Below are 12,774 nucleotides of genomic sequence, written 5' to 3'. Positions count from 1 at the left end.
ACAGCAGTCGAACTCCATAATGGATTGTTGGTCTCCCTCTTTATCACAACAACGAAAACATTACATTGCAGCATGTGAGGCAGTATACAAAAGAAACGGCAGGCCTGACATAACGTGGTTGGCATCCCTACTCGGCAAAGATACTAGCTCAAGATATGATGAACACATTACAGTGTTTAGATAGCCGATGTTGTGACTGATGCATGATGTAGCAAACCACTATGCCAACAGTATGATCAACATTAAACAGGACATACACATGCTTATATAGCCAATGTTGTGACTTGTGACTGATCCATGATGTATCACTTCTGTTGAAACAAAAAAAACTGTCGCCGGAACAATACCAACATAAAAAAAAAGAAAGGGGTAAAAAGAAAAGGCTGAAATTTTATTAGAATAAGGTATTGCAAATCAGAATTCTTCTTGGCCCAATCCAGTATATACACAAACAATACAGAGGTAAGAACAGCACTTAGCTCTCACTGCCTATAACACTGCAACGACCGATTTACTCAATAAATTCACTGTCATTCCTTTCTTGAAGGCTTGTTCTTCTTCCTCCTAATTTGCTTTCCAAACTAATTTCCAGTTGTTTGCTATTTAGCTCGTGGCCATCTCTAAAATCTTAAAACAAGACGAAAGGGAAAAAAATTGCAAGGTTTTCATTTACATCAAAAGTCCCAAGAACTTATAACCTGGGTTCCCTTATACTAAATCCTACTTATTCACCACTATCAATAGGAGATGAGTTACCGAGAAAACTGTGTTCAGCCACTACGAGACTGCGATGAACTCTCCGGCCGACTGCTCCGACCGAAGCAACCAAACAGATTTCTAAATACACGGCGAATCCGACCTTCGCCGCCATCCACTTGCCCGTCGCCCTCCGGCCACGTTACCCGCCTTGGCCCGACGCCGTTACTGAAGCCCCCATCCAGTTCAGTGTAGACAACCGGGAGCTGCTCTCTTGGTCCACCGGCGAACCTCCCGACGGCAAATCCACCGCGTGGGAGTCGCCAGATGGTGAGTCCCGCATCTGCCTCCGACTCGGGGGGCGCGGCCGCCGGTAGCTCGCGGCGACAGACGGGGCAGGAGTTACGGAGGGAGAGCCAAGGTAGGATGCAGTCCTGGTGGTAGACGTGCTTGCACGGCATCTCCCGCGCGGCGGCGCCAGGCTCGAACGCCTCCTGGCACACCGCACAGTGCGCCCCGCTTCCGGCAACCGCCACCGACGGCATCGACTCCACCGCAGCCTTCGACGCCGGCGGGCGTGGAGCCGCCGCCTCAAGCCGGGAGAACTGGTCGAGGAGGCGATGGAAGCCCGACCCCATCAGGAGGTGCGACACGTCGCCGGGCAGCGGCCGCAGCCCGTCGCCGGAGCCATCGTCGTAGTAGAGCTCGAACCCGGACAAAGACCCTCCCCGGAGCACGATCACCGGGTTCATCGCCCCGCGCCGCCCGCTCCCGCCGCCGCCCCTCGGCGGCTGCTGCGGGAACTGCTCCAGGAAGCCGCCGTCGCACTCCGGGCAGACGACCGCGGACGGCGACACCCTCACGAAGCGGCTGCAGTGGTAGCACCAGTACGACACCGGAGACGACGCCATCCGCGCCGGAACCCGCGCCGCAACAAGTCCCCCACCCCCCAACCAAATCAAACCAGAAACTCCTCTGCCCGAACTCCCCCACAGCCGCAGATCGAGCCGGCCGCAAAGAGCCCGGGATCCGAGAAATCCCCAGAAGCGAGACGCCGAAATCCCCAATCCGAATTCGAATTGGGGTTTCGGGGGAGGAGACGCGACGAAACTAGGGGAGGCGGAGGAGGGGAATTGCGGGGTGGGTGAGTGGGGTGCGCCGCTTTTATTCCGGGCGGCGTCGTCGCGGGGGCGGCGCCGTCGGGGGGGTGACGGCGCCCGCACGTGGGGCTTCGCGATTGGGCACCACGTCCTCACGGCGTTAGCTTCGCGGAGTGACGTGGACTGGTCAGCACGGGCCAGGAGGTCAAAGGGCAGGCAGGTCCGACGGGTTAAGGAGGCGGTTTTGACTTTCGCGGTAAAAAATAGGTTGCGTACTCCTGCGAATTTAATTTGTAGCGCCGGTCACTGTGTTCAAACCAAAATTTTCTAGCGCACGATGACCGTAATTTGGCTGATCATTATCGGAGCTTATGGCAACAGCACATCTAAATTTGGTCATTCATATTTTTATTTGGATGATCATCTAAAACACTTTCATTCTTTATATCCCTTTATACTCCAGCAGATCATCTATATATGACATCTTCTATATCTATTTGAAGGATTGGAGAGAAAACATCTAAATATAGAGTTTCTCTCCTAATATGGATAATATCTAAAAATAGATGATGAGATAGATGTTCTGCTGAAGCTTAACTTTTATTCTTTATTCTCTATTTTTAGGATGGAGGATGAGATAGATGAGCTGTTAGGATGCTCTTAGAATATTGAGTATAATTGAAATTTTTTTGATAAAGCACAGGAGATGGGAATTTCCCTATAATATAGAGTCCTTTTTTTTATAACGAAAGTTTCATTTAACTTAACAACACTACTAGAAATGGGAAAGGAGAGTTACTTTTGTGCGAGGGCTGATTTTACATGTATATTCTAATACCCGTCTTAAAAAATACTTTATTTTTAGTTGCTCTTATTTGTCCCATATTTTTAAGCAATTATTATATTAAAGTTTGGTAAAGTAAACAAATGCTTTGAGATTTAAAAAAAGTGTGAAACAAATACGTTGAGGTTTGCAAAAATGAAGTCATTTTAGTCTCCATAACTTGGTATAGTTATATGTGAAGTGCTAAAAAGGTATTTTTGGGACGCACAGAGTATAAAAGAAAAATAAACTAAAAAGCAAGAGATAAAGAGAAATGGATAACATTAAAGTCAATATAGCGTACGATGGCAGCCCGAATTTGGCCTACAGTTATTGGAGTTTAGAACAAGTACAGCAGTTATTGGAGTATAATGTAAGAGCATGTTTTGCACATGCTGCAAAAAAAGTGCAAATTAATTTCGTAAGGGATCTGTTACGGAGACAGGGTCTCAAGCCACCCTACTCTCTAGGTCCATATAACCCTCTCTAAAATTTTTGTTCATAGGAAGAGGGGCAGTCGGGCAGAGCTGCATTAAAGAAAATGATTTTTAGACAACACTATTTATTTTTACTTGAATCCATCCACGGATTAATTAGAAAGTGAGGGGGAAAATATAAATTGGTAAAACTAATCCAATCTCGTCGAACCTAGGTCACAAAAACAAAGATTATATGTAGCAACTAACCTTGCTATTGAACGCGCTCTAATTCAGTGAAAATATGCTCTCTCGCCATCTCATTAGTTATTTGCAGAGGCTCAAGCATTCATGCGTCCAAAAAATATGGGGTCATGTCGGTCATTGTTGACAGTGTAACATCGGAGAAGTTTTTATAGATTCTTTCATACGCGTTCTTGTATAAAATGTTTCTTCACATGCAGTACAAATACAACTGAAACTGAATACTCATATGAATTTCACTTTTCTGTTCATTCATTCCATACTGCTTTTGTTAGAATAACAACTGACAAATAAGTGATGAACACAGTAGATCAATCATAGAAGACACGAGATTTAACGTGAAAAACCCTCCTAAGATAGGAGAGAAAAAAACCACGGACGCCAGCCAACAAAATATTTTCACTATTTCGAGATAAGATTATAACGTCACACGACAGCTTACAATAGGTATATATAAAGTGACACCCTAAAATCCATAGGGTCCGTATCACGGTGGCTCCACCCCCGCACCCCGGACGTCCCCTAGAACATGGCCCATTGGTGGGCCGACATTCGCTTTTTGAGAAATATGATTAACAGCTACAGATGTCTATGTGAATGGTCACTGTTGCTGTAACTTCGCTTTCTTTACGAGTCAGCGACTCAATGGTGCATGCTCCCAGCTTGGGTCAAATCCTGGCTCATGACCACAGTTTCTTAATCATAATTACAACCTGCTATAAACAAATGAAAGCTAAAGGTAGACGCCAGAAAGTTTGTTCTCTCAGTGCAGTTAGCCATTCTCATCTTAAGGATGATTCATTGCTTTCAGCTTATATGTATGGCGATGTACTAGGGTTTATCCCCCTAAACTGTCTTTTTTTTTAAAAAAAAATTAGTATTAAAGAAAAAAGCAGCCCAGCTGACCATCACACATGGCTCTAAGAGCACAAATCGTACAGAGTGCCCGATGCCAAAACATCAGGGAGGTTTGGCATGCGCTCAAGTCCATGTCAGGAATGAGATCAGATCGTTAGAACCGACCAAGAAACTTCAGATGCTGTCATGTTTCAACAAGACATGCGGCACAACTCCATCATGTCTTTCTGAACAGGGGTGTTAAGAAGCTTCCTCTCCATCCCTTGTGGTCATCTGTATAGTCGCTGTTATTAAACAGGTCTATTAAAAGATCACTTCAATTTTCAACACCAGCAAATTGAGAATTACGTGTGGCCGCTAGGCAGAAAATACTACATGATTCAAGTACCTGTGTAACTGTGTTAGAAATGGGCAGTCACAAGTTAGATGGTGTTTAGTTGGTGAAATAAAAATTTTTGGGTGTCACATCAGACGTTTGACCGAATGTTGGAATGGGTTCTCGGACACGAATGAAAAAACGAATTTCATGGCTTGCCTAGAAACCACGAGACGAATCTTTTAAGCCTAATTAATCCGTAATTAGCGCATGTGGGTTACTATAGTACTTATAGGTAATCATGGACTAATTAGGCTCAAAAGATTCGTCTCACGATTTCTCACCTAACTGTGTAATTAGTTTTTCGTTTCATATATGTTTAATGCTCTATTTAAGTGTCCAAAGATTTAATATGATGTTTTTAGGAGAAAATTTTTAAGAACTAAACAGGCCTTACACAAAATTATTTGACAAGATGCTTTGTCTAGAAAAAATATCACTTCAATCCACCACCAAACTTAAGACCTGTGATGCACCATACTGCATCAATCATTTATACTAGTAGACAACCGCTTTCCACGCTATGCTGAGGCTACAGATGTACACGTACTACTATTCATAATCCAATATACACCAGTGGGTCGTGGATTTGTGGAATAACGTATAAAAGAAAGAACACATTTTTCATCCTTCCAGAAGGATATCAATCAAAGAAACATAGATATTGTTGTGGCTCTCAAGGTTCACTACAAAAGTCAATGCCTAACAAGCCCAAATCCAACCTAACCACAGAAGCAATAATATATAATAACCAACCAGCTTCAAAGGCAACGTACACAATTCAACAATTTCAAGCTGATCTGATGCATAGTGCTTTAGTTTTATCGGTATATTCAGACTGATACAGCCCGTTGAACTTTTGCAACAAGAAAGTCAATAACTGTTTATTAGCCTCAATAGGAGCCACCCCAAACAAAGTAAATGTCCAAAAGGTATATTTGCATTGAAGCGTACCATGTTAACAAGGTAATTCAATCGTGATACAGAATTTACGAAGCATTTCTAGTACAAGAGCCTTTACTCTCAAGTCACAACAAGAAGAATTTATAAGAAATGATATTTAATTTGAACAACTTACAGAAAAAATGACTATCACTCTTCGTAACGCATCAAACCAGCGCAAAGTCACATGTCGAATATTGATCTGCAAGAGCAGAGGAACCTGTGAGCACAAATAAATAGCCTAATGAAAGTAATTACTTAGAATCAATTCGTACACATTCCCTCGTACATCTGAAGAACATCCAGAGTAGATGTATTCCACAGACTTGTTAAAGAAAAGAGAGAAGTTTGCATCTGTTTTATGCAACTAATTACTTAAATAAATTCTAGCATTCCTCAATGTAGCATGTTACATGGTTAAATACTCCATGTATCATGCTCAAGGAACCAAATGTTCAGTAGAAATGGATGCAAAATGGTATCTTATTCTAAATTTAGATCCAATTTTGCTGCTGTCAAACCTGGTTCCAACAAAATATTACTACTGTCAAACAAGGTAACTGGGTAGGGCTCTATTCGGATACAAGGTCCCCCTTCTATTTTCTTGTGTAAGTCACGCGATCGAAAAGCAAGCATGCCCTATGTTAGATTATTCTTTTATTGAAGCGAACTAAGTAAGATAATGGAAGATGTGCTCACACTGGAAGGGAAGTGCTGCACCACAACAGCAATCAAAACTTTCTCTTCCTTCCCCTCGCCTTGGCTCTCTTTTTCCTCGCCTCCTCTTTCTGCCTCTCGGCCTCCTCCCTCTCGAACTTCTCCCTCTCCCTCTTCTGCAAGAAGTCCTGAACCGACAGGTAGATGACCTGCATTGCCAAAACAAACAAAAGTTCATGTCGACAAGAGAATGATCCAGCGACTGAGCAACGCCATGCGCAATTCGTTGTCTAAGAGGCAAGGCTTAACAGCAAAACACGCGGCATACCCCGATGGTGAGGATGGAGAGCCCGACGAACGCGAAGGTTAGAAGCACGGATACCACAGTGGCGGTGACGCTATCATCGTCGGCCGCCACCCTCATCGCGGCCTCGGCCTGCTCCATGTCCACGGGCGCGTCAACCTCCCCCGCCGCCGCTCGGCCGCGGCGCAACCTCGTGAGCCGCAGGGGCCTCGTCGCCCCTCCGCGCCCAGCACCATCCCTGCCACGGCCGAGAGCAGCGTACCTCAGGAGCAGCGGCGTCGCCTGAGCCGGAGACGGCGGGAGGACGGCGAGGGAGAGCGGCTGCGCGTGCGCGTGCGCTGCCGCCATTATCCCCTCCCCTCGCGCCACCCGAAGCGAAACGAGTGGTCGAAAGCGAGGCGGAGAAAACGGCTGGGCCAGGCCAATCCTGCGCGAAATGGGCCGGAGCAGGCCATCATGGGCCGGCCCACGGTGTTCGCGTTCGGCGGGTGGGCCCCCGACGCCCGGCCGAGTAAAATTCCAGAGAGATCCATCCCTATCCCCAACCTTCCTTCGCGAGTCGCGACGACGGGACGTGACGTCATCGCACTTGGCATTTTTTTCGCGTAGCCCTCGCCTTATCTAATCCGTGCACGAGAAGGGGGAGGAGAAGAAGAATATCTCGCGCCGCGCTTCACCCGCAACGGGATTACGAGACGCACGAACTCGACGAGGCGAGCGAACCAACCAACCGTCACCGCCTTCCGAGAAGAGGAAACCGGCCGCGGCGGTGGTTTCGCCGGCAGCGTCGTGGGATCGGAAGGTGTGGGTGGAGGGGAGGAGAAGGTCGCGGTGGTAGGAAGAATGGCCAGGGATCGGCTGAGCTGGGCGGGGCTGCTGAAATGGAGCCTCTCCTACGTCGACGGGACGCGGCCGTCTCGCGCCATCAGGTGAGGAGGATGGTTAATTGGGAATTGGGATGCGCTCTCTTTTTCTCCCCCCGATTTCCTTGTTGAGTCGTCGCTGATGGAGATTTGGTTTTGGCGTATGGTGGTGCGCGCAGCGAGGAGGACCGGAGGTGGTTCGCGGAGGCGATGGAGCAGCAGCCCATGATGGTGGACGTGGTGAGCCGCATGAGGGAGATCGCGCTGCTCATGAGCACCCCGCTGTCCGTCCTTGAGGCGCAGGGCATCACGCCCGACGATATCGAAGGTACGATTCGATTGTCAATACAGGCTGCCGTAGTGGTTGATTTGCACGATTAAGCATCAATTTGAGCGGTTAAATTGCGATTTTGATGATGAATGTACGGAATAGGGGATGAATGTACATCACTTTTTTTTATATGTGCCGGTATCGTACCTGTTTCAAGATTTTTGCTAAGCCCTTCTTGTTGCAACATATCCAGCTTCTTGTAAGGTTTCTTGAATTGCTCAAGTTCCTGCTGAACGTATCATGTCGTTCGGTTTGGTCAAAGCGATAGAATTTGATCTCGTAAAATCGTAGATGAAAAGTGGGAATTCTTCTTGATGATTCTTTGGCTTGTTCTTCTACTCTTCACCCTACAAGAGCCTTGTGGAAACTACTCTGCAGTGATATCCTAGGAAATGAGCTATCTTCTTAATTGAACTAATCAATGGAAAAAATTCGTCGACTGAGAGTAGGTGACTCATTTTAAGATTTGGCAAAGAAGATTGATACTATTGTAAAAAAAAACAGTAAATAAGAAATACTGAATACTCAAACGTTCAACGGGGCCATACCCTAGGATTTCTCAGTACTTACCAAATTTTGGAATCCTGTAAAAGTTACTGTCGATTTTCCCAATCCGTGCCTACTTTTGATATTGCCATATTGGCAGGCAATGTGCCTTTTCCATTGTTCTGAAATTTCTCAAAAAGCATTATCAGAGTGTGTTTGCATGATTGCATCTCTTAGCGAATTCATGATAATTCTTCTATTATCCTGTTGAAACTGACTGGAGTGGATTTGAACATTGCAGGTTTACTGGCTGAGTTCTATCGACATGGCAAATGGTACGTCTAGTTGTAGTCTCTAGAGCATCATCATCTTGTTCCATGCTCCAACTGTGTTGCATGTTCCTTGTTCAAACAAGCTGTGATGCATGATCACCTCTCTACCACTCTGAATCAGCATGGTAGGCATAACCACAAAAGCACCAATGGGCCTTGCCTTCACAACTCTATGTGGTTGCAGTATGCCAAATTCAAGCTAGGATCTGGTCCTTGAACAACATTTTACACGATTTATTTCCCAAACACCACTAGCTGTCCAATATATGTACACCTTCATGAGAACTCTCCACGGGTCCACCATAATGAGTTTGTACTTGTTGCATAATCTATTTTTCTGCACATGTATTACTACTATATTGGTAACATATATGTGAACAAAAAATTATTCATCAAGTTAAGTCTACAATTCCATCTGTAGGAAACAAAAGTAGCACTTGGAGGCATACATTACTGGTATCAAACTGAAAACTTTCACGACATTGGATGATTCAAAGGCATTTGTAGTTTCTGTTGAGGTGGCTAAACAAATGGATGGAGGCAACCTAGTGCTTTTTGCAATAAAACATTGCTTTTCAGGTGAATTCTCAGCTTCCCCTTTTCACATAGCAATAATACTTCCAAGGGGAGCTGACATATAGTTGTTGGATTCCTAGCCTTTGTTTCATGAACTAATTCAATAAGGCAAAAACAAAGTTTGAAATCTGGAAACAAGGAGCATGTGACAGTTAACAACCAAATGTTAACATATTGTCATTGTGATTTGTTTCATATGTTTGTATGCATCATCTGTTGACCTATTTTGTTTCTCTTTAGATCTTCATTCTGTCGGTGGCTTAGTTCCGGTTATCAAGTACCTCAGAAATTCTAATGCTCGTATCCGAGCCAGAGCAGCTGATGTGGTAACTACAGTTGTTCAGAACAATCCAACTAGTCAGCAACTCGTCATGGAAGCCAGTGGCTTTGATCCTCTTTTATCTAATTTTACATCAGATCCTGATCTCACTGCCCGCATAAAAGCTCTTGGTGCACTATCCTGTAAGTATGTTGCCTAACTTTTTGAGATGCTGACAATAATAATATTTCTTTTATGTTCCCCTCATTGACATCGTTCCTATTTCATGTTCAGCCTTGATTCGGAACAACAAACCAGGTGTTTCTGCTTTTCGTCTAGCCAATGGATATGCTGGACTAAGAGATGCATTGACTTCAGAAAGTGCAAGGTTTCAGAGGTACAGTAGTATAATTGATCTGGGCTGAACCATCTTGTTAGTTATTTGGAAATGTTTACTTGCTTGTGACTGACATGTATGCTGTCTCTACCAGGAAAGCACTGAACCTCACTAATTACCTGCTCAGTGAAAGCCATTCCGACTGCTCAGTGTTTGCACAGCTAGGTTTCCCGCGGCTTATGATGCATCTGGTGTCCAGTGATGACTTGGGTGTTCGAGAAGCTGCGCTAGGAGGACTTCTTGAGCTTGCAAGGGACACGACACTGCGAAGTAGGAGTCTACTAGCAGACCATAACAAGCTTCGACGACTTCTCCAGGCACGCATAGAAAGAATAAGGATGATGGCTCCAGAAGACCTCGATGCTGCACGTGAGGAGAGACAACTTGTAGATTCACTGTGGATTACGTGCTACCATGAACCATCCACGCTTCATGAGGAAGGTCTTCTTGTTTTACCCGGGGAGGAATGTTTCGAGCAACCTCCTGACGTTGCTAGTAGATTCTTTGAGCCTCTTAGGCGAGGTTCAGCAAGGAGGGCACCTTCTAATGGCAGATCAGATCCAGGAGATGAACAGGGGAGAGGAATGGTGCTGCTTTTAGGTCCAGCACCAGGCAGCAGGTCGAACTCGGGGAGTTGATCATTCTGGGGTGAGTTACATGGAAAAGGAGACTGGGAGTCTGCTATCCTCCTATGTACAATATGCAAGGCTAGTGCTATAGAGTGTTGTTGTTCAGGGCCTAGAAAAAAGAAAATAAATAACTCTTCCAGTTTGGAAGAAATGTAAGTGCAAATATGTCTGGTGTTTAGCTGTGTACAATATGTCTGATGTTTAGCAGTCTATAGTCTCAGTATGCAATTTAAGTGATGTTTGTGATAATACCTAAACGATGGCAGGTTGAGAGTATGAAATGTATCGTCGGAAATAGACATCATCCTGTACATCTATGTGGAAGAAGAATATGGGGGGAACTTATCTCTGTATCACATATTGAAAATTGCGTTGGATCATCTAACTTGAGGTGGATGGATCATTTCACGATTATTATGCTTTACCCCTCTACAATCTTATTTCTGCCCGCCTCTGGCTGTCATCATCATCACAGAGAAGTCTCCACCCAACTGCAGCTATCAAGCTTCTTTAGACGTCGCCTCTTCACCAACTTCTTGATCATGAAGGCATCGTCTTGCTTGCCAGCGTTCGCCAGCGCGCTCGAGAGCAGCAGGTAGCTCGCCGCGTTGTCTGGCTCCACTGCCAGAAGACGCGACGCCGCCAGCTCCGCGAGCTCGACGTTTCCATGGCTTCGGCACGCTCCCAGCAGCGCACCCCAGACGAAGCGGTCGGGGTCCAGGGGCATCGCCTCGATGAAATCGTACGCCTCGTCGAGCCTCCCTGCTCGGCCAAGCAGATGCACCATGCAAGCGTAGTGCTCCAGCCTCGGCCTTACGCCGTACTCCTCCTGCATGGCTCGGTACAGGCCCTTGCCGAGCTCGACCATGCCACCGTAGCTGCAAGCTGTCAGGACGGCGGTGAACGTCAGATGGTCGGGCTTTGCTCCGTTTCGCGGCATCCGGTCGAAGAGGCCGATTGCTTCTTGGCAGTGGCCAGAGTTCGCCAGCCCAAAGATCATGGAATTCCATGTCACCGTGCTCCTCTGTGGCATCTTCTCAAACAGCCGGCGCGCGTCGAGCACGAGCCCGCACTTCGCGTACATGTCGACGAGGGCGCTGCTGACGGTGAGCTCTTGCTCGACGCCGGCCACGACAGAGTAGCCGTGGACTTCCTTGCCATGCTTCATGTCGGCGACATTGGCGAACGCGGGCAGGATGGTACTGATCGTGGCCGAGCTTGGATGGACATGAGCATCGGCAGCCATCATTGCTCGGAACAGTTCGCGTGCTCTGCCGTACTGAAAGTTCAGCACGGAGCCGGAGACGCGCGATGTCCATGTGACCACGTCCGGCTGGAACCCATCCTCTTGCATGGCGCCGACCATACCGCCGGCCATCAGGTCATCGCCAGCCAGCGCGAAGCCTGAGACAACGATGTTCCAGCTGACCAGGTCGGGACACAGACCAAGGCCCCGCATCTTGACCGCCAGCGCCAGGGCGTGCTCTGGGAGACCGTGTCGCGCGTAGCACGCGAGCAGTGCGTTCCAGACGACGAGGTCCCTGCGCGGCGGCATTTCATCGAACACCTTGCGGGCGCTGGCGACAAGGCCACACTTGGAGTACATGTCAAGGAGCGCGGTGGCGGCGACAGCGTCCGAGGCGAGCGCTGGGCGGGTGAGCACGAGCGCGTGTATGAGGCGGCCGGCGGCGACGTCCGCGAGGTGCGCGCAGGCGCGGAGGGCCGTCGGCACGGCCCCCGGCCAGGGGTCCACCCTGCCGTGGATGCCAGCTTGGATCCTGAGCCCGGTGAAGAAGAGGTGGACGGCGTCGCCGTGGCGGCCTCGCCGGGAATAGCTTGTGAGCTGCCACATCCATGAGCTCGTGTTCCCCGGGCACATTTGTCGATGATCCGAATCGGCGTGACGCTGTAGCCGTGTTGCATTTCGCATCAAGCCTTCAAAAGAAGGCAGCGCTTCCGTATTAATAAGTCAGAATCGTTCGGAGGACTGAACCAAATGGGAAAAAAAAACTTCCCAAATTTCAACTAACAAATCAGAATATGATAGAAATGAATTTGAAATCTTGAAATTTCACTGAAGTGCCAAGCTCAGGATGGGAATGGATATGGATTATGTTAAACCCATTTATCCACTTAACCTATCGATAATATGCTCTAATAGATTTTAAATGATATATCTAGAATTTAAATGGATTAAATGGTTCAAACCTCAAGAAATTGGATCCAAGAAATGATCTTACCCATTTTAGCCACTTCGTTATACTCATCTATAAAAAATTGTCAAATTTAACTAAAATTCGGTATAATGGTCTATTACATGGAAGAGTAAATATGTCCCTTTTCTTGCTAATTGAGTTAGCCATTTGGTTATTCATGTATAACCTACCTGCACAGTAAGCTCGAATTGTTCCTATTAAACCGTAGATTCATGATCCACGAACTCAAGGTTTAAATTGATCCGTATA

General features: G+C 46.7%; 4 protein-coding genes across 4 annotated transcripts; 1 reads left to right on the top strand and 3 right to left on the bottom strand.

Moving 5' to 3' along the window:
* Nucleotides 1–372: 372 nt before the first annotated feature.
* On the bottom strand, nt 373–1,827 carry LOC102710103 (E3 ubiquitin-protein ligase RDUF2-like). Its single transcript, XM_006649772.2, has one exon. It carries the CDS (start codon nt 1,605–1,607, stop codon nt 771–773), a length of 837 nt encoding a protein of 278 aa, XP_006649835.2. The 5' UTR covers nt 1,608–1,827; the 3' UTR covers nt 373–770.
* Nucleotides 1,828–5,386: 3,559 nt separating this feature from the next.
* LOC102709820 lies at nt 5,387–6,812 on the bottom strand. The gene is made up of 3 exons (XM_040522484.1): nt 6,461–6,812; nt 6,175–6,341; nt 5,387–5,677 (listed from the first exon to the last, which is right to left on the bottom strand). Exons 1-2 carry the CDS (start codon nt 6,782–6,784, stop codon nt 6,207–6,209), a joined length of 459 nt encoding a protein of 152 aa, XP_040378418.1. The 5' UTR covers nt 6,785–6,812; the 3' UTR covers nt 5,387–5,677; nt 6,175–6,206.
* Nucleotides 6,813–7,040: 228 nt separating this feature from the next.
* On the top strand, nt 7,041–10,516 carry LOC102709256. The gene is made up of 6 exons (XM_040522059.1): nt 7,041–7,365; nt 7,479–7,650; nt 8,418–8,451; nt 9,265–9,486; nt 9,578–9,680; nt 9,775–10,516. Exons 1-6 carry the CDS (start codon nt 7,280–7,282, stop codon nt 10,316–10,318), a joined length of 1,161 nt encoding a protein of 386 aa, XP_040377993.1. The 5' UTR covers nt 7,041–7,279; the 3' UTR covers nt 10,319–10,516.
* Nucleotides 10,485–12,306, bottom strand: LOC102709542 (pentatricopeptide repeat-containing protein At5g59600-like). Its single transcript, XM_006649770.3, has one exon. It carries the CDS (start codon nt 12,237–12,239, stop codon nt 10,779–10,781), a length of 1,461 nt encoding a protein of 486 aa, XP_006649833.2. The 5' UTR covers nt 12,240–12,306; the 3' UTR covers nt 10,485–10,778.
* Nucleotides 12,307–12,774: the final 468 nt, after the last annotated feature.

Source organism: Oryza brachyantha, chromosome 3 (genome assembly GCF_000231095.2).
Source record: "Oryza brachyantha chromosome 3, ObraRS2, whole genome shotgun sequence".
Classification (NCBI taxonomy): Eukaryota; Viridiplantae; Streptophyta; class Magnoliopsida; order Poales; family Poaceae; genus Oryza; species Oryza brachyantha.
The sequence above is the reverse complement of the archived record's forward strand: the minus strand, read 5'-3'. Positions and strand labels throughout refer to the sequence as shown.

Excerpts from the sequence above, each read along its gene's own strand:
- LOC102710103 (XM_006649772.2), bottom strand. The coding sequence starts at position 1,607 with ATGGCGTCGTCTCCGGTGTCGTACTGGTGCTACCACTGCAGCCGCTTC.
- LOC102709820 (XM_040522484.1), bottom strand. The coding sequence starts at position 6,784 with ATGGCGGCAGCGCACGCGCACGCGCAGCCGCTCTCCCTCGCCGTCCTC. Across the intron at positions 6,342-6,460 it reads TCTCCATCCTCACCATCGGG|GTCATCTACCTGTCGGTTCA; the intron begins GTATGCCGCGTG and ends TTGGCAATGCAG.
- LOC102709256 (XM_040522059.1), top strand. The coding sequence starts at position 7,280 with ATGGCCAGGGATCGGCTGAGCTGGGCGGGGCTGCTGAAATGGAGCCTC. Across the intron at positions 7,366-7,478 it reads CGGCCGTCTCGCGCCATCAG|CGAGGAGGACCGGAGGTGGT; the intron begins GTGAGGAGGATG and ends TGGTGCGCGCAG. Across the intron at positions 9,487-9,577 it reads AGCTCTTGGTGCACTATCCT|CCTTGATTCGGAACAACAAA; the intron begins GTAAGTATGTTG and ends TTTCATGTTCAG.
- LOC102709542 (XM_006649770.3), bottom strand. The coding sequence starts at position 12,239 with ATGCGAAATGCAACACGGCTACAGCGTCACGCCGATTCGGATCATCGA.